Source organism: Epinephelus moara, chromosome 11, assembly GCF_006386435.1.
Source record: "Epinephelus moara isolate mb chromosome 11, YSFRI_EMoa_1.0, whole genome shotgun sequence".
Classification (NCBI taxonomy): Eukaryota; Metazoa; Chordata; class Actinopteri; order Perciformes; family Serranidae; genus Epinephelus; species Epinephelus moara.
In genome coordinates, this window is record NC_065516.1 from 26,165,422 (window position 1) to 26,183,328 (window position 17,907).

Here is a 17,907-nt window from a genome sequence, read left to right on the forward strand (position 1 = left end):
GATAGATACATCAGAGCCTGAATAAGATCATTGAAAAGACAGAGTCATGGGAAATCAGGAAGTCAGAAACTAATACAATGTGTTGTCTTACATGAAACATTGAGAGTCTTTCTCTCCTCTGCTGTCTTATGGTTTCCTCCATCCACAGGATATGTGGCAGAACAGGTGATGGTGACTCCATCATGTTTGTCTGACAGAGTGATGGTCTCCTGGATTTTAGTTGTGAAGGTTTGATTTGTGTTTTCCTCTATTGTGTTGTGAGGGTCTTGTTGGAGATTCCAGGTGAGTCTAGGAGGGGAGTGTGGACAGGGAGTGGAAGCTGAGCAGGTTATAGTGACAGACTCCTTCTCCTTCAGATCACCTGAGATCTCAATTCTGGGGCTTGGAGGAGAATCTGTGGTTTAAAATTTTACAGATTTTACACTGAAGAAATACATCAAGTACAAATAACAGTTTGTGCTATTTTCAGTATCCCAAAATTTGACAACTCGATTACTTGATAACCTGTAACAATAGACTCTGTGTTTTAAAACAGAATTTAAAACTCATGCTAAAGTGTAAGATGAGAAAACGTGTGCTGTTAAGGACAAAACTGAAACTGATTTGACTTATTATTCTGAACAATAACATCATAGACTGATCAAACAAAACTCTCTTACCTTTAACTGTTATTCGAAGAGGATCACAAATAGCTGTTGCCCTGAATGGCCAGTTCATGATTCTAAAGAAGTATGTGTCTGTGTAATTTGTTATTAAACTGGAAAATAAAGTGGTGCAGTTTTTCTCACTCAGGTTTCCAGTGATATTCATTGGGTAGGTGGTAACTGTCTTACTACTGTTGAAAATCACATTGTTTGGATAAGAGCCCAAGTCGGAGTCACTTTTAATCCACACTCCAAAAATTGCTCTTGCACTGTTGAAGTCTTTGTCTGGTTTAGGTGTAAAGGTACATGGGATTTGCAGACAAGATCCAATCAGTGCTTCCATGTTCTTTGGTGCAGTAATGAATAGGGCTGAATAAGCAGGACAATCAGCCAAAGCACCTGTAAAAATAAAATCATGATAAACAACTTGTGAAGCAAAATCAGCATGAAGAGAAACTTCATGATACACAAACTACAGTTCAGCAGCAGCAGGTTTGGTCCTTTTTCCTTTAAACATTGTCAGTATAAAATATTTCACTGAACAGCAAAAAAGAAAAAAAGTGAGTGCTGCACTGGGTCAAATTTGTCAAGAGACAAAAAAAACGCTCAGGTGCTCTTCAAAGACAGGGAGTGAAATAGTAATAAAAACAGTAGGACTGTCCTGATTGTAAACTGAAAGTTTCAAAAGATGTTCAAAAATGCAGTCCAAACTGAAAAGTTCGAGGCACTCCGGGGTAATATTAAAAATCCTTTAATAAATAAAAAAATAAATAAATAAAATAAAACTTATTAAAGGATTTTTAATATTACCCCGGAGTGCCTCGAACTTTTCAGTTTGGACTGCATTTTTGAACATCTTTTGAAACTTTCAGTTTACAATCAGGACAGTCCTACTGTTTTTATTACTATTTCACTGAACAGTTGGAAAAGATAACGTCTCCAAATAAAAGTGACTGAACAAACAGCTCACCTGAAACAAAGAAGACACTCAGTAACATGTTGGCTGTCACCATTTTCACACACTGGACTGTAATGACACTCATCACCTGGGGTTGACAAAAACTCACTTTTCAATATTTTAATCAAAACATATTTTAAATGAAACATTCATGTTCTTTTAAAGCCACCTCAGATTCACACATTCAAAAGCAGACCAAAGAAATAAAATATTTCATTCATTTTTTTCATGAGTTCATGAAAAGCTGCAAAATATAAAACATATAGCAAAAAAGATAAAAAGTATAAAAAGCAGAAACATGTTAGCTCACCAAATGAGCCTGCAGTCAAAGCGGAGAAACAATTAGTTTAAAAATCAGACAATTTGTGAGTTTCAGCCGAGCTGCTACAGACCCAGTACCTGACTTTGCTGCTAAGCCGTTGCTTTAAAAGCAAACAGAGTTACTGTTTCAAGCTGGATATGAAATGACTGAAATACTGTGCAATATAAGATGTCATCACTCTTCCTGCTCACAGCCTAAGAGTGAGGAAGTCAGTTTTTGAGGCAGCATGAGCCCATCTGGACGCAAATAACTTAATTATTCTTAAAGATTAATTTTGTCACATGACTCACTGCAAGCCTGTATGCCTTATCTTCCTTTGCAGTGCATACTGCATTGATCACAACTGTGACAAAACAAACAATTATAAAAATATTAACTTCATGTATTGCACAGACATAGTTAGTGGATATAGCATTGGCTTGACACTTTGGGCACCGGGGCATGAGCCCAGTATGCCCGTTCATTAATCCATCCATGAGTGGTCCCCTTTTGTTATCAAAAAAGAGGATGATTTAAGGCCATCAGTGCAGATAGCCAGTTTGTTGGACTAATATGAAAGAAAACACATCAGATATAACCAAATTGTAATTATACAACACACAGCTGTTTCCTCTGGAGCAAATCTATTATGATACTAGTTAATATAGTAAGGGTAGCAGCTGTCTCTATACTGTGTTGTGGCTGACTGTTGTAGCTGAAAAGAATATATAATGTAGATCTATGTATAGTTTATTGTTAACTATCAATCATCGCAAAATAAAGTTGTTATACTGCTGAAATGTTACCAGTTGTGACTGTGAGGTCAAATACTGCAGTGATCCATGCCGTTTAGATGATCTACTCCTGCTGAATTTCTTATGTTTTAAACAGATCAGGACACTCTGTCTGTAGTGATGACTGAGCTGGTAAACCTCCTTTTACTGGACCAGGAGGAAATTTGTTTTGGTTCCCTCATGTGTCAGAAATTATTTTTAAGAGAGCTGTGCTCTTTCTGCAGCACACAGTGCTAATTTTCACCTTTCATTAATGTTAACACATAAACAGACAGAAAGTGTTCCACTTCAAAGAATAAATAGTCGACAAATGGAGAGGAAACACAATGCTGGACTGATGAAGACATTTGGTTGCACAGAGCTGTGCAGCTAAAACAACTTCCCCTGTTTACTTGTAGGTCTCAGGTTTTTCTCAGAGCTCTGGTCAGTTTACATCTCACCACTTCTCTATGGTGTTCTTCCTCCATCAGTCACACACAGTTGTATTTCATCACATTTATACCATCAAAACAACATGAAATACAATAACTATAATGCTTTTTAATCAAAGACTGAAGTGTGAGCATCTCAGTTTTCTTGTACAGTTGAAAGTGATATTGATTAATGCCACCTCATGATGCCCAATGCCTCATTTTAATCTTAAACGTTATCAACCAAAGACTATTTGACACATGTATTTACCACAGAGTTTATTGAACTGACTTGTGCAAAGTCTGTATCACTGCTGCTCTGCAATACAGCACTGATAAGAGAACCTGATCAAAATGCTTTGTTCACTTCAGATGCTTTTTTTTAAAGATATTTTTTGGGCATTTTGGCCTTTAATTGATAGGACAGATAAGTGTGAAAGGGGGAGAGAGAGAGAGGGAGTGACATGCAGCAAAGGGCCACAGGCTGGAGTCGAACCCGGGCCGCTGCGGCAACAGCCTTGTACATGGGGCGCCTGCTGTACCACTAAGCCACCGACGCCCCCACTTCATATGCTTTTAATCCAGCAGTCATCTATACATGAATATACAAACACAACTATGATAATAAAAGATAAATATCCACACTTTCTGATTCCTCATCACAACAAAAGTCTGATTTTAACTGTTTAAACTTCTGTTTGAAATATATATTTTTTCATGCAAAGAAAACACAGTTGAGGCAAAGAAAAATGATTAGCACAATCTAAAGCAATTAATATAACGCAACTGTATATTTACTTCTGTCTTGTTTGCACTGGAACATTTGATCATCTGACTGATCTGCTGCAAAGAAAAATATCTAATATTTAAGAATGAGACAAATAAGAAACATAGAAATATTCAGGAAGTCTATAGTCAGGAAGAGGAAGGTTATTTAAGTGTGGGAGTGGCCTGTTTGAATCCCTTTTGTTTGAGACCATGCTGCAAGGTGAGTGTGTTTGCTGATCCTGTGAGTTTATTTATCTCCTTTAACTTTAGCTTATATTGTAGTTATGCTATGTAGCGTGTGAAATAGAGTATGGTGAATGTGCTAGGAAAGGTAGTATCAGCATTGCTTCTACCTGGAGCTCGCATGTACGGAGCCTGGGTTTGGTTGAAGGTGGCAGTGCTGTTTGGGCTGAGAAAGCCATGTCTAAGTAAGGTAAAGGAGGTCATTGGGTTGGTGTGGGGAGCAGTGAGACCTGGCATTAGGGGAGTGTCTCTGGGACGCCAGAGATCACTGTCTGGCCTCCTGGAGGTGTCGTGGGACCAACTAGACGAAACACCGGTGAAAGGAGGTTCCCACCCGATGACCCCAAAGACATGTTAGTTATCACTGCTCACTGGTCTGTATAGTTAAGCCTTGCCATAATAGCTTATCATAGGGCTTAGGAGGTTATTCACTGAGTGCTGATCCTTTTCTAGAGCACAAACTTCTTGTGTTTATTTGAATCCATAAAAGGTGAACATGAAGTCTTCCTCTTCTCCTTCATGGTGCTTGAATCTCAATCACTCTGTTGACGTAGTCTGCTTCAGCTGCGTCCTGTGGAAATAAATCAATCAACTTGACTTGTCTCTCAAGGATTTCATCCGTATAGTTGTTAATCATCAATCTAATGTACCTGTAGCTGTAGCTTACCTTCACTGGTTTGTTGCAGCATCTTGATCTAAACCACCTGAAAGAAAAATATAAATAAACATGAATAAAAGGCATTTACATTCACTTTAAAGAGACCAACAAGTATTTAGCTGCAAATTATCAGATAACAGAAAAGTTTCTCTCACCACTCAAAGATGATGATTGTGGTGTAGAGTGCTACAATTCCCAGGATCTTCACTGTAATGTAGACATCAACCCCAAACTCTGGATTATCTATAACAAGACAGCCTGGTCACATTCCCCTTAGTGGAAAATGTTATGACTCTAAAACATCATCGACTTGAATTCCTTCTGTTCACCTCAAATGTAAACTGGTGTCCTAATCGAGCCTGTACATCATAAACTACGAGCTCAAGCACTTTGGTCATTCTTCATAAAACAAAATTAAATGTGTAACATGAAACATGTTTTTATGACTGAATTCTCACAGAGCTGAATTTCATGAACACGACACATTTTATTCAAGAAGAAAAACAGAAAAGAGAGGAGAGCAGACTAATTTAAAGTAAGTCAGTTCAGTTCTACATTTACCTACACTATTGATCAGTGATGACGTCTGATTACGGAGAATATTTGTGGCATAAAATACTCAATCCAACAATAACTGCTCCTATTTCACTACTGGGTGAAGTACAGTTCAGTATTTACCTTTAACAGTCAGATGGATGCCTGATGATGTTTCAGTGCCAAGATCATTTGTGGCCACACAGAAATAAACTTCTCCATCAGTGACATTCGTCACTTTGACACTGTAAAAGTCTCCGTCAGACACTTTGATGGGTCCATCATTGCTGGTCTTGAACCAGGTGAAGCGGCTGACGGGAGGATTGGCTCTGCTGGAGCAGGTCAGGTTCACCCAGCTACCTGCTGACACCAAACCTGATGGACTGATGAACACTGAGGTGTTCTTGGGAGCATCTGAGGAAAATGTAACAAACAATTTAACAAATGATAGATACATCAGAGCCTGAATAAGATCACTGAGAAAAGAGAGTCATGAGAAATCAGAAAGTTCTATCAGGAAGTAATACAATGTGTTGTCTTACATGAAACACTGAGAGTCATTTCTTCCTCTGCTGTCTTATAGTTTCCTCCATCCACAGGATATGTGGCAGAACAGGTGATGGTGACTCCATCATGTTTGTCTGACAGAGTGATGGTCTCCTGGATTTGAGTTGTGAGGGTTTGATCTGTGTTTTTCTCTACTGTGTTGTGAGGGTCTTGTTGGAGATTCCAGGTGAGTTTAGGAGGGGAGTGTGGACAGGGAGTGGAAGCTGAGCAGGTTATAGTGACAGACTCCTTCTCCTTGAGATCACCTGAGATCTCAATTCTGAGGCTTGGAGGAGAATCTGGGGTTTCAGATCAAACACAGATTTTACACTGAGATGGTTTAAATTGATTTAAACTTTGTCTAATGACTATTCTATAAATAAAGCAAATTTTTGATTGACATTTATCAGCAGTGAGGGACAAAATCTATATGGCATTATTATTTGTTTTTAATTCTATATTCAAAGAGTGGAAATCAATACGAGTTTTTCCTTTGTCAGGTACTGACAATATGTCTGATTTGACAGTTATAATAGTGCAGATATTGTAAGACAGAAAAGAAAGATGCTTTTATATATATTATATAGGTTTGGACAGATACTGATAATCATACATTAGATATTCAACTTCACAGTGAAGGTTCGAATCATGGAGTGTGATGTTTAGACAGAAACTGATTTAGTAAACAATAATAAGTAAAATCAGACTAATAAAAAACAAAACCTGTCTTACCTTTAACTGTTGTTTGAAGAGGATCACAAAAAGCTGTTGCCCTGTATGGCCAGTTCTCATTTCTGAAGTAGTATGTGTCTGTGTAATTTATGATTAAACTGGAAAATAAAGTGGTGCAGTTTCTCTCACTCAGGTTTCCAGTGATATTCATTGGGTAGGTGGTAACTGTCTTACTACTGTTGAAAATCACATTGTTTGGATTGGAGCTAAATCTGTGGTCACTTTTAATCCACACTCCAAAAAATGTTCTTGCACTGTTGAAGTTTTTGTCTGGATCGGATGTAAAGGTACATGGGATTTGCAAACAAGATCCACTCAGTGCTTCCATGTTCTTTGGTGCAGTAATGAATAGGGCTGAATAAGCAGGACAATCATCCAAAGCACCTGTAAAAATGAATCCTGATAAACAACTTGTGAAGCAAAAATCAGCATGAAGAGAAACTTCATGATACACAAACTACAGTTCAGCAGCAGCAGGTTTGGTCCTTTTTCCTTTAAACATTGTCAGTATAAAACATTTCACTTTGCAGTTGGAAAAAAATAACGTCTCCAAATAAAAGTGACTGAACAAACAGCTCACCTGAAACAAAGAAGAAACTCAGTAACATGTTGGCTGTCACCATTTTCACACACTGGACTGTAATGACACTCATCACCTGGATTTGACAAAAACTCACTTTCTTAGTATATTGATTAAAACATATTTTAAATGAAACATTCATGTTCTTTTAAAGCCACCTCAGATTCACACATTCAAAGCAGGAACTCTCCCTGTACAACCAGATGTTACTGTGTTATAATAGTGATTAATGATCTCTACAAAATTGCAATGAAAACAGATTAAATGTAAAATCAAAGTGTTGCGGCATGACATATTTCTGCTAAACCAAAGTGTAACAAATAAAATATATATGTATTTTTCCATTGAAGTTTGTGAAAAGCTGCAAAATAAAAAAAAAACATAAAGCAGTAAAAAAGACAAAAAAGTATATAAAACAATAAAATTTTACATCACCAAATGAGCCTGCAGTCAAAACGTAGAAACAGTTGGTTTAAAAATCAGACGAGCCGTTTAGCAGAGCTGCTACAGACCCAGTACCTGACTTCCTTGCTTAGCCGTTGTCTGAAATAGCATAGAGAGACAAGAAGTTGTCACTCTTCCTGTGGTCACCCTGTGAATGAGGACGTCAGTTTTGAGGCAGCTTGAGCTCATCAGGGCGCATTTAATTTATTCATTCTAAAAGATTAATGTTGTCACATGACTAACTGCAAGTCTGTGTGCCTTATTTTCCTTTGTATACATGTTGCATTTATCACAGTGGTGACATGTTAAAAACTAGAAACACATGAACTTCATGTATTGCACATATAGTTTAGATGAACAGTGGATATAAAATACAGACATGTAATATTTAGGCAGAGTTTCATTATGAGTAGTTTAGTGGTAATCTTATGTTATTACAAATGAGGATGATTTGAGACCATCAACGCAGATAGCCAGTGTTTTATTAGAGAAATATGTCTTGTAGAAAAACTCCCGCACACTTTGTAACAACGAGACCTTCATCAAGCAATTGACAAATATGAAAGAAACTAATCATACATAACCGAAGATTATTGTGTGACACAACAAACAGCTGTTTCTTCTGTAGCAAATCTATGATAATACTAGTTAATATGTTAAGGGTAGCAGCTGTCTTTATACTGTATTGTGGCTGACCGTTGTAGCTGAAAAAGATTTTTAATGTAGATCTGCATGTAGTTCATTGTTAACTATCGATCATCACAAGATAAGGTTTTCATACTGCTGAAATCTTACCAGTTGTGACTGTTAGGTCAAATATTGGAGTGATCCAGGCACTTTAGATGATCTACTCCTGCTGAATTTTGAATGTATTGAACATGAAACTGTATAGTACATTCAGGACTCATGAAGACATTTGGTTGCAGAGAGCTGTGTTGCTAAAACAACCTCCTCTGTTTACTTGTAGTTCTCAGGTTATTCTCAGAGCTCTGGTCATGACTTTATCGGTGTACATCCCACCACTTCTCTTTGGTGTACTTACTCTGGTCCATCAACCACACACAGTTGTATTTAATGACATTTAAAGCATCAAACAGAATGAAAACAGTAAAAAAAAATACAGTGTTTATTGGTGATTAAAGACTGAGCTGTGAGGTGTCTTAGTTCTCTATCGTATCGAGATTATCTCCCCACCCAGCAGTTATATCATAAGTATTGGAATTATCCCTATCCGGGGTAGTTGACATGGAAAAGTAATAATCTTTGAGACACACCACTTTATGTGGCCTGATTTCACTGATTTCCACCTTTCAGAGTAGACGTGGGAGCAGAGAGAAAAAGAGAGACACAAGTTTTGTCTTTAGCACTTAGTTTCTAATGAACATCGATGAATAATCAGCAGTTTTACTGATATAATTTCAGCTTGAATCATGTGTTTTGTTTCTTTGCCAACAAAGACATCAGAAGTTCAGATTATTGATCGGCCCGAGACCAAAAGAACTCACTGCAGTATCACACAGAGCAGACATGGCTCATATAAAACTCAAGAATTTGTCATGACCCATCATATTGTATACTGGTATTGCTGTGATTAGTGATGTTACAGCTGATACTGCAGTCCCGAGGCCTGTGTCGAGCAAAGGGGGCGTGTCCAAATGAAGCTGGTGTCGAAGCCTGTATCGTTTTTCAGGATATCACGTGACCAAACACAAACGAGGCCCCGTTTCTCTGGAATCACGTGACTGCCTCGTTGTGTGATTCGAGTCGGGAAATACATAGTGTTTTGCGTGATCCGAGGTGATTCTGAAAATCGTTAAGTGGAGAGGATTGAGTGACCCAGTCACACAAGCACTCTAACCTTTTGTGGACACACACACACACACACACACACACACACACACATTTAGATATGTATATATACACATATGTGTGTGTGTATATGCACTTTACTGACATACCACGTTCAGGATAGATTCATTTCATCTGGCTTTACAATACCTCATGAGGGGATTCTGACGTAATCATCATCATTAAGCATCATTATGTGTACGCCAGATCCACTGGCATGTAGCCCACATTGTAATATCACAGTAGTATATCAAATGACCAGCAGATATCAGTACTACTAAATGAGCTGTTAAACGGGGCTTCGTGTGATCGGCCTTTTGGCGAAGCAATCGGCCATCACTAGCTGTGATCACAGATTTTCTGCTTTCTGGATAAATCAAACTCACACATGAAGAGTAAACTGAACAGCTGTAGTGTATACAGTGCCATCTAGTGGTATGTGGAGGCACAGACCTGAAGATCAGACTGAGTATGAACCATGATATTCAGATGAAGGTGTTCCCAAAATTCTTAAAATCCTCTAATTATACACTACTGAAAACATGCTTATGATTATTATACACAATTTCTGACACAATCTGCTCATAAATCCCCAAAAATCTTACACACTGAGCATTTAAATAAATACTCTAAGCATGTAACTTCTCCACTGCCCGCTCACTCAAAAATGTTTGGTAATATTGATGACAAGAACCGAAACATGTTGATCTACCAATAAAGTCGTTCAACACATACCTGTTTCTGGAGTTTTGATCTCTTTACAATTCTTCTCCTTCTCCATGCATATAAGAAGTAGGTGAAGTTGTGGCAGAAACCCCCATTATGCTTCTCCAGTATTAGCACTTGCTGGCCCAGGCTTTGACTAAAGGTCCATTTTGGTAGTTAACCAAGAGACAGGCCACTGCATACAGTTGATCCATGCTGCCTGTGAGTGAAAGTGGGATCACTGCACGGAATATTTTCTGCTCCTTCACCCTTGGAATGAGCCGCTCAACATGCACTCTCAATCTTGCAATAGACTGCGTCTCTCTGACCTCTGCCCCAGACAGTTGTTCTCTCTTGGACAGGAAGGCTGGTGTGTGGACCTTGCAGGGGACACAGTCATCCACAAGGAAACCCTTGTCCACCATGATGGCTGCTGTTGGTTTGAGGAGAGAGATAATGCTAGACTGCTTCAGGATGTCTTTGTCACTGATGGAGCCTTCATAAAGAGATGACACGAAGGTTACTGCACCATGAGGGGCCACACCAATCAGCCCTTTGACTATGCAGTGGGGTTTGTAGGTAGAGAACACCTCACTGTGCAGGAGAAGAGAGTTTGGTGTTTGGCACCGCAGCTCAGTGCAGTCCAGCACCACTTGAGTATCAGAGTAGTTGTGAACAACATCTGGCAGGTGAGCCTTCACTGTCTCCTCAGACAGCCAAATGCCTACAGCTCCAAGTACAGTATACAGAAAGTTAGCCCAAGTATTGATGATGCCGCTCACAGTTGACTGGTGGATTTTGAATCTGTGGATCAAATCTTTTTGCATCAGACCCAAAGACAAATAGGTCATGAACTGGATAACCTCATGAATGGGTTGAAGAGACTGTAAAAAAAGAAAATACAGTACATTTTATTTACTATTGTTACTCATCACACAGACAGACCATAGCTGACATAACTAAAGGCCCAACTTGAACAGCTGTCAAACCTCATGCAGATACTACCACTACAATATGTTGTACTGCAAACCAAAACAATGCCAAATACTCAGAATGATATTTCTCACTCCATAAGGACAAGAGGAAAATATATTTACCGTTGCACCAGCAGGGTGAGGGACCTCAATATTCTGAAGTGCAGCCCATACTCTTGTCATGCGCACCATCTTGTGTGTTGCTGGCTCTAAAGGCCATCAGGTGGGAATGACTCGCAAACCTGTGGGGCATATGTAAATGTGTTGGGTGTCCTTGGGCTGTACTAAATTGAAGATGTAATCAAGGCCTCAAGGCCAATATTATGGTCCCTTCATGCTTGCTTCATGTTTATCTTATTATTGGTATTGCCTTCTGCTAACTTTTTGTATACTGTACTTGGAGCTGTAGGCATCTGTCTGTCTGAGGAGACAGTGAAGGCACCAAACTGTCTTCTGATCTAGAGTGAGGCGTTCTCTCTCTGCAAATCCCACAGCACCTTTAAAGGGCTGATTTCTATGGCCCCTCATGACACAATAACCTTTCTAATTATTTATGGCATATAGATAAGATCACAGTTGTAAGTTAGATTACTAAACTGATATATTATATCATATATATAATGCTTCCAGAATAAATACTTTCATATACATCTGAGAAACACTGCTGACATTTTTGCTTACCTTGTGTAAAACCTTATGTCATCATCTGAGGCAGCAAACCGCTCCAGCCCAAACGTGTTGCTAAAAGCCATTTCCTACATTTGTTTCTGGAGACTCGCGATTTCGGCTCAGAGCGCGAGATCAAGTGCAGCAGGCTCAGTTGTTGTGGTCTGGGTAATGTACATCCATAGGGGGTCCTCAGTTTGGATTGTGTCTATGTCTGTGTTTGGTCGCTCTGTCCTTTGCCAAACTCCAGGCCGTGGGGCAGAGTAAAGTTGTTCCACTGAAAAAGTACCGGCACAGCTCCATCTTTCAGACGTTGTGTCCGGCTGGAGTTGACAGCTCGATCAGGTCTAGTCTGAACATGTCGGCTGCAGACTCTGATGTGATTTGTAATGGTGAAAAATAAAAAAATAATAAATAATAATTTTAACCATGTGATTTGTAATGGTGAAAAATAAAAAAATAATAAATAATAATTTTAACCACCCACCTCTTCTGTTGCTCAATGTCTTTGGGAAACGTGTAAAAACTAAGAAAAATAATTAAACCTAGCCGGGGCTGTATATTGCGGCACACTGCAGTGGTGTCCTGAAGTGCTGTCCTCCAGTCTCTGAGAAGACACTTTAGCTCGTTTTACGGTCATGACGTAAAGTAAACATCGACACCCAAATCAAACTAAGATTAACAAAGAAATGAAACAAAATGTATTGAAAATTAATGTAGTTTAGGCAGTTTTACAATATGACCAGCATTCCTATACTAGCACAGGGCTCGACGCTCGGCGGAAGTTGCCAAGCGGCCTTGACACTTCACCGGAAAATGCGCCATGATCCACCGTTCATGACCCAACCATACACGTTATCTGCCCTCTAGTGGTCACAGTGCGTAACTACACCTCTCAACTGCTCAACAGGTTTTATTTTGACAGTAACGACCGGAAGTACAGCTGAAGAATTGTATCTAGCGTGATGTTGTAGTTACTCACTGTGACCACAAGGGGGCGAAAACATGATGATGATGATTTGCATGGTTGTTAAACCAACAGCCAGCTTACAAATCAATGAGTTTTTAAATCATTTCTAACCTCCATATTCCTCCATATTTATAGAAAGTAAATTATTGAATCTGTTCACCAGAAGTCTTGATAGGATATTCATTATTATTTTTCTTATTTCATTATTTATACTTTTTTAAAAATTTGTTTATTTATTGTATTTTATCAAACAAATTGCACGTCACTCATTTAACCAGTAAGAAAAAACAAAATGTGCAAAATTTAAACAACCATGTCAGGGGGTTAGGTCAAATAAATAATAAAATAGGAAAAGAAAAGAAAGATAAAAAAAAAAAAATACAAAGGCACCTAAATGCATCTATAATATTCTTAATATACTATTATGGCTACATCATAAAATATCTAAATTATATTGTTATCTAATAATATGATTTAGTTAATATAATAATTAGCTAAAACAAAGCTTTCTTTTTTGTGTTCATCTAAAAATTTAAAAATGATTCCATCTAAATTCATGTGTATTATGTTGCATATTACATCATAAATTTACTTGTGTATGGTGTGTGTGGGGTGTTTTTGTTATATGATTTTTGTTTTAACTATTTCTTTTTATATTTCCTTGAGTGGCAATTTTAAAAACATTTAAAAGAAAGACATAAAAAACTAAAGGCACATTTAAGGCAAATCTATAATAGTCTTAATATGCTGTAATGTCTGCCTTGAAGCTTGGAAGAGTTTATGGTTACAGACAGCATTTAATAATCCTATGCAAGACAAGCACATGTTAATACTGCCCCCTGGTGGACATAATGCGCAACTACATCGTCTGATACTGTTTTATTTTGAAAATACTTATCAGAAGTATAGTTCATTTAATGCGTCTACCTTGACACCACAGACTTTAATCATGACTTGACACAAGCACAAAAGTGTAGTAACACAGTGTTTTACAGTGTTTTACGTTTGTAGTATAGCTCGAGCACAAAAAACAATCATTGCTACTTTTTGGTAGCCTTTTTGCTAGCAAAGACACTATAAGACAGAAATCAGTTGATAATTGCACAACTATGCTGTGAACTCGAACGTTTTACTTAGAAATCATATGTTACTGTGTCAATCACTCTTAAGGGGTAGGGAGGCACTCCGGATATGCAAATATACATACTAAAGCAAAGAAAAAGTGAGTTTTGCATAATATGTCCCCTTTAACTGATACCTGACAGACGAGCAATGAATCCTATCTGTATACTGCCCCCTGGTGTTGACACTGTGTTACTACACCTACGTGCTTGTGTCAAGCTATTGTTAGTCTGTTGTGTAGACGCAATCACACAGAGCTACTTCCGGTAAGTATTTTCAAAATAAACCAGTAGCAGATGATGTATTTGCGCATTATGTCCACCAGGGGGCAGTATTTACATGTGCTTGTATTACATCGGCTTATTAAACGCTGTCTGTAACCATAAACTCTATCAAGCTTCAAGGCGAACATTATAGCATATAAACATTATTATAGATGTGCCTTAAATGTGACTTTAGTGTTTTTTTTTGTTTTTTCTTTTAAAAATTTCTGTCTTTCTGTTTACTATTTCTTTAACCAAAAACCCCTGCCATGTTTGCTTTGTTTTGCAACTTGTGAATATTTTTTTTCTTTTAATAATTTAAGTTTTTAATATAACCACTTAATGAAATATAAAAAAAATACAACAAAAATCATAAATCGTGAAATCTCATGAAGTGCCCTTTAATTTGAATTGAGCTTCATACTCAAATACATATCAGAAGTCAATTAACTACTCAAAACATTGTAGCACAGTTCCAGTGGGAATTACTATGCATCATTCATCTTGCCACTTTTGTAATGTTTTCTGATTTCAGGTGATGTTTACACACAATATGTGAAATGTTGGACCAATAAATGCAACTGAGATTATTAGGTAGTTTTAGGAATTGTATGCCAAGGTTTTTATTACAGTGCAATGAATAAATGACTTAAAATGCAGAAACAATGTTTTATGTTCATTTTTGAAAGTCGTTCAAATACAAATAAAAATAAAAATGTAGACACAACACAGTAGATAAGTACACGAGATTAAACTTGCTTTGTAAAAAATGATCTGCAACATATAAAATAATAAATTACACAAACATTTCCAGATTAAACACAATCTTGTCCTACACTGGTAATGTGTGCACAGAACTGCCCTTGTATTAAGGTCACTATAATTCTTTCTCGTGTTGTTATTTATAATACTGTTAAGAGGTGTAGGGCTTCTATTGGCACTTATCTGATATGCAGATTACTAATCACACAGCAACAGCCGGATGAGGTCATTCACAAGTATGAAGTGTGATATTAAAATGGCTGACANATACTCAAATACATATCAGAAGTCAATTAACTACTCAGAACATTGTAGCACAGTTCCAGTGGGAATTACTATGCATCATTCATCTTGCCACTTTTGTAATGTTTGTGATTCAACTGTCTGATTTCAGGTGATGTTTACACACAATATGTGAAATGTTGGACCAATAAATGCAACTGAGATTAACAGGTATTTTTAGGAATTGAATGCCAAGGTTTTTATTACAGTGCAATGAATAAATGACTTAAAATGCAGAAACAATGTTTTATGTTCATTTTTGAAAGTCGTTCAAATACAAATAAAAATGTAGACACAACACAGTAGATAAGTACATGAGATTAAACTTGCTTTGTAAAAAATGATCTGTAACATATAAAATAATAAATTACACAAACATTTCCAGATTAAACACAATCTTGTCCTACACTGGTAATGTGTGCACAGAACGGCCCTTGTATTAAGGTCACTATAATTCTTTCTCGTGTTGTTATTTATAATACTTCCCTATTTCGAGCTTTGTGACTTATATTTGCACTTATCTGATATGCAGATTACTAATCACACAGCAACAGCTGAAACAGGTCATTTCACAAGTATGAATTATGATATTACCATGACTGACAACACCATCTGAGCTGCAGGATGTGGAGGTTTTGAGTTCCCCTTAACTGTGTGAAATGAAGATGTCTTTTTTCTGTCCGGGTGCCAGGTGTGTATTTCTACATAAAATAACTTGTATAGATAAAAAAAAAGGTATATTATGGATCCAATCAAAATGTGATCGACAATACTCATTTTCTCTTCACCTGAGCGTAGAGATCCTCTGGGACGTTTGCTGTCTCGAACACATTGACCTGTGCATACAGTGGATCCTCCTGCTGTCCACTGTCCTGCTTTGAGGCCGAGGGCAGTCCAGGTCCCCGCTTGGAGAAGTCGATCTCTCCATAATGGATGTCTTCTTCTCCTGCTTTACTTGCTGGCTCTTCAACAACAAGCTCTTCACCTGTTTGACTCTGTAAAATAATAAATCAAACAGGAGGTGCTGTGAGGTGAACCTTCAGCTGGATCCTTATTAAATAATGACAGACTCATCTCAGATTCATTGACTGGACTTTTGGACAAAGTCAGGATGTAAACTGAAGCACAGGAACTGTGTCAGGTTGACTACACAGCCAATGTGAGCAGAACACACAGTGCAGTGCTGTACAGGAAGTTCAGTGTGTTCTCACCTGAGTCTGTTGTGCAGTTGAACGTGTCGACTTTAAACGCCTGGAAGACATCAGGTTCAGTTATACTGTGTTTCAGGTTCAATATACAGTGTGCCAGTAAAGTGTCAAGACTGGTGGGAAACAGATATTATTGCATGTGAGTGAACTCAGTCAAGACTGCTGCTTTAATTTGTGATACTCACCAAACACAGACGACCAGGCAGATGAGTGCAATGATCACAATGATTCCTCCAATAACTGCTCCCCATCGTATTAAGCTATCTCCTGCTCAAAAACAAAACATTGCATAAGTTCAGCCTGTCACATTAAGTTTAGATTTATTGTTTGTATTAAAACCATTTCTCATGATATTCAAAGTGCTCTACAGGGTACTACAACACACTAATAAAAACATACAGCAGATAAGATTTATGTCTGTGGATTCAGTAACGGTACTGACTATTTTTACCTTTAACAGTCAGATGGATCTTTGATGATGTTCCATTACCAAGATCATTTGTGGCCACACAGTAATAAACTTCTCCATCAGTGACATTACAGCTGTAAAAGTCTCCTTCAGACACTTTGATGGGTTCATGTTTGCTGGTCTTGAACCAGGTGAAGCTGCTGACGGGAGGATTGGCTCTGCTGGAGCAGGTCAGGTTCACCCAGCTACCTGCTGACACCGGACCGGATGGACTGATGGACACTGAGGTGTTCTTGGGAGCATCTGAGGAAAATGTAACAAACAAAATAAGAGGTGATAGATACATCAGAGCCTGAATAAGATCATTGAGAAAAGAGAGTCAAGTCAGAAAGTCAGAAACTAATACAATGTGTTGTCTTACATGAAACATTGAGGGTCTTTCTCTCCTCTGCTGTCTTATAGTTTCCTCCATCCACAGGATATGTGGCAGAACAGGTGATGGTGACTCCATCATGTTTGTCTGACAGAGTGATGTTCTCCTGGATTTTAGTTGTGAAGGTCCGATCTGTGTTTCCCTCTATTGTGTTGTGAGGGTCTTGTGTGAGATTCCAGGTGAGTTTAGGAGGGGAGTGTGGACAGGGAGTGGAAGCTGAGCAGGTTATAGTGACAGACTGCTTCTCCTTCAGATCACCTGAGATCTCAATGCTGGGCCTTGGAGGTGAATCTGTGGTTTAACACCAAACACAGATTTTACACTGAAGAAATACATCAAGTACAAATAACAGTTTGTGCTATTTTCAGTATCCCAAAATTTGACAACTCGATTATTTGATAACCTGTAACAATAGACTCTGTGTTTTAAAACAGAATTTAAAATTCATGCTAAAGTGTAAGATGAGAAAACGTGTGCTGTTAAGGACAAAACTGAAACTGATTTGACTTATTATTCTGAACAATAACATCATAGACTGATCAAACAAAACTCTCTTACCTTTAACTGTTATTTGAAGAGGATCACAAACAGCTGTTGCCCTGTATGGCCAGTTCATGATTCTGAAGTAGTATGTGTCTGTGTAATTTGTTATT

General features: G+C 37.9%; 4 protein-coding genes across 4 annotated transcripts; all 4 read right to left on the reverse strand.

The window, feature by feature from the left end:
* Nucleotides 1–62: 62 nt before the first annotated feature.
* LOC126398167 (myeloid cell surface antigen CD33-like) lies at nt 63–1,687 on the reverse strand. Its single transcript, XM_050057389.1, has 3 exons — nt 1,615–1,687; nt 660–1,043; nt 63–394 (listed from the first exon to the last, which is right to left on the reverse strand). The coding sequence occupies exons 1-3, from the start codon at nt 1,685–1,687 to the stop codon at nt 63–65; spliced, it is 789 nt and encodes a 262-aa protein (XP_049913346.1).
* A 3,756-nt stretch (nt 1,688–5,443) lies between these two features.
* Nucleotides 5,444–10,327, reverse strand: LOC126397538 (vascular cell adhesion protein 1-like). The gene is made up of 5 exons (XM_050056394.1): nt 10,196–10,327; nt 7,169–7,244; nt 6,589–6,972; nt 5,853–6,155; nt 5,444–5,724 (listed from the first exon to the last, which is right to left on the reverse strand). The coding sequence occupies exons 2-5, from the start codon at nt 7,239–7,241 to the stop codon at nt 5,444–5,446; spliced, it is 1,041 nt and encodes a 346-aa protein (XP_049912351.1). The 5' UTR covers nt 7,242–7,244; nt 10,196–10,327.
* LOC126397530 (uncharacterized) lies at nt 10,297–12,315 on the reverse strand. The gene is made up of 4 exons (XM_050056382.1): nt 12,293–12,315; nt 11,821–12,128; nt 11,263–11,381; nt 10,297–11,049 (listed from the first exon to the last, which is right to left on the reverse strand). The coding sequence occupies exons 3-4, from the start codon at nt 11,329–11,331 to the stop codon at nt 10,297–10,299; spliced, it is 822 nt and encodes a 273-aa protein (XP_049912339.1). The 5' UTR covers nt 11,332–11,381; nt 11,821–12,128; nt 12,293–12,315.
* A 2,880-nt stretch (nt 12,316–15,195) lies between these two features.
* Nucleotides 15,196–17,897, reverse strand: LOC126397525 (vascular cell adhesion protein 1-like). The gene is made up of 6 exons (XM_050056376.1): nt 17,813–17,897; nt 17,243–17,545; nt 16,864–17,124; nt 16,598–16,679; nt 16,416–16,455; nt 15,196–16,199 (listed from the first exon to the last, which is right to left on the reverse strand). The coding sequence occupies exons 1-6, from the start codon at nt 17,868–17,870 to the stop codon at nt 15,978–15,980; spliced, it is 966 nt and encodes a 321-aa protein (XP_049912333.1). The 5' UTR covers nt 17,871–17,897; the 3' UTR covers nt 15,196–15,977.
* Nucleotides 17,898–17,907: the final 10 nt, after the last annotated feature.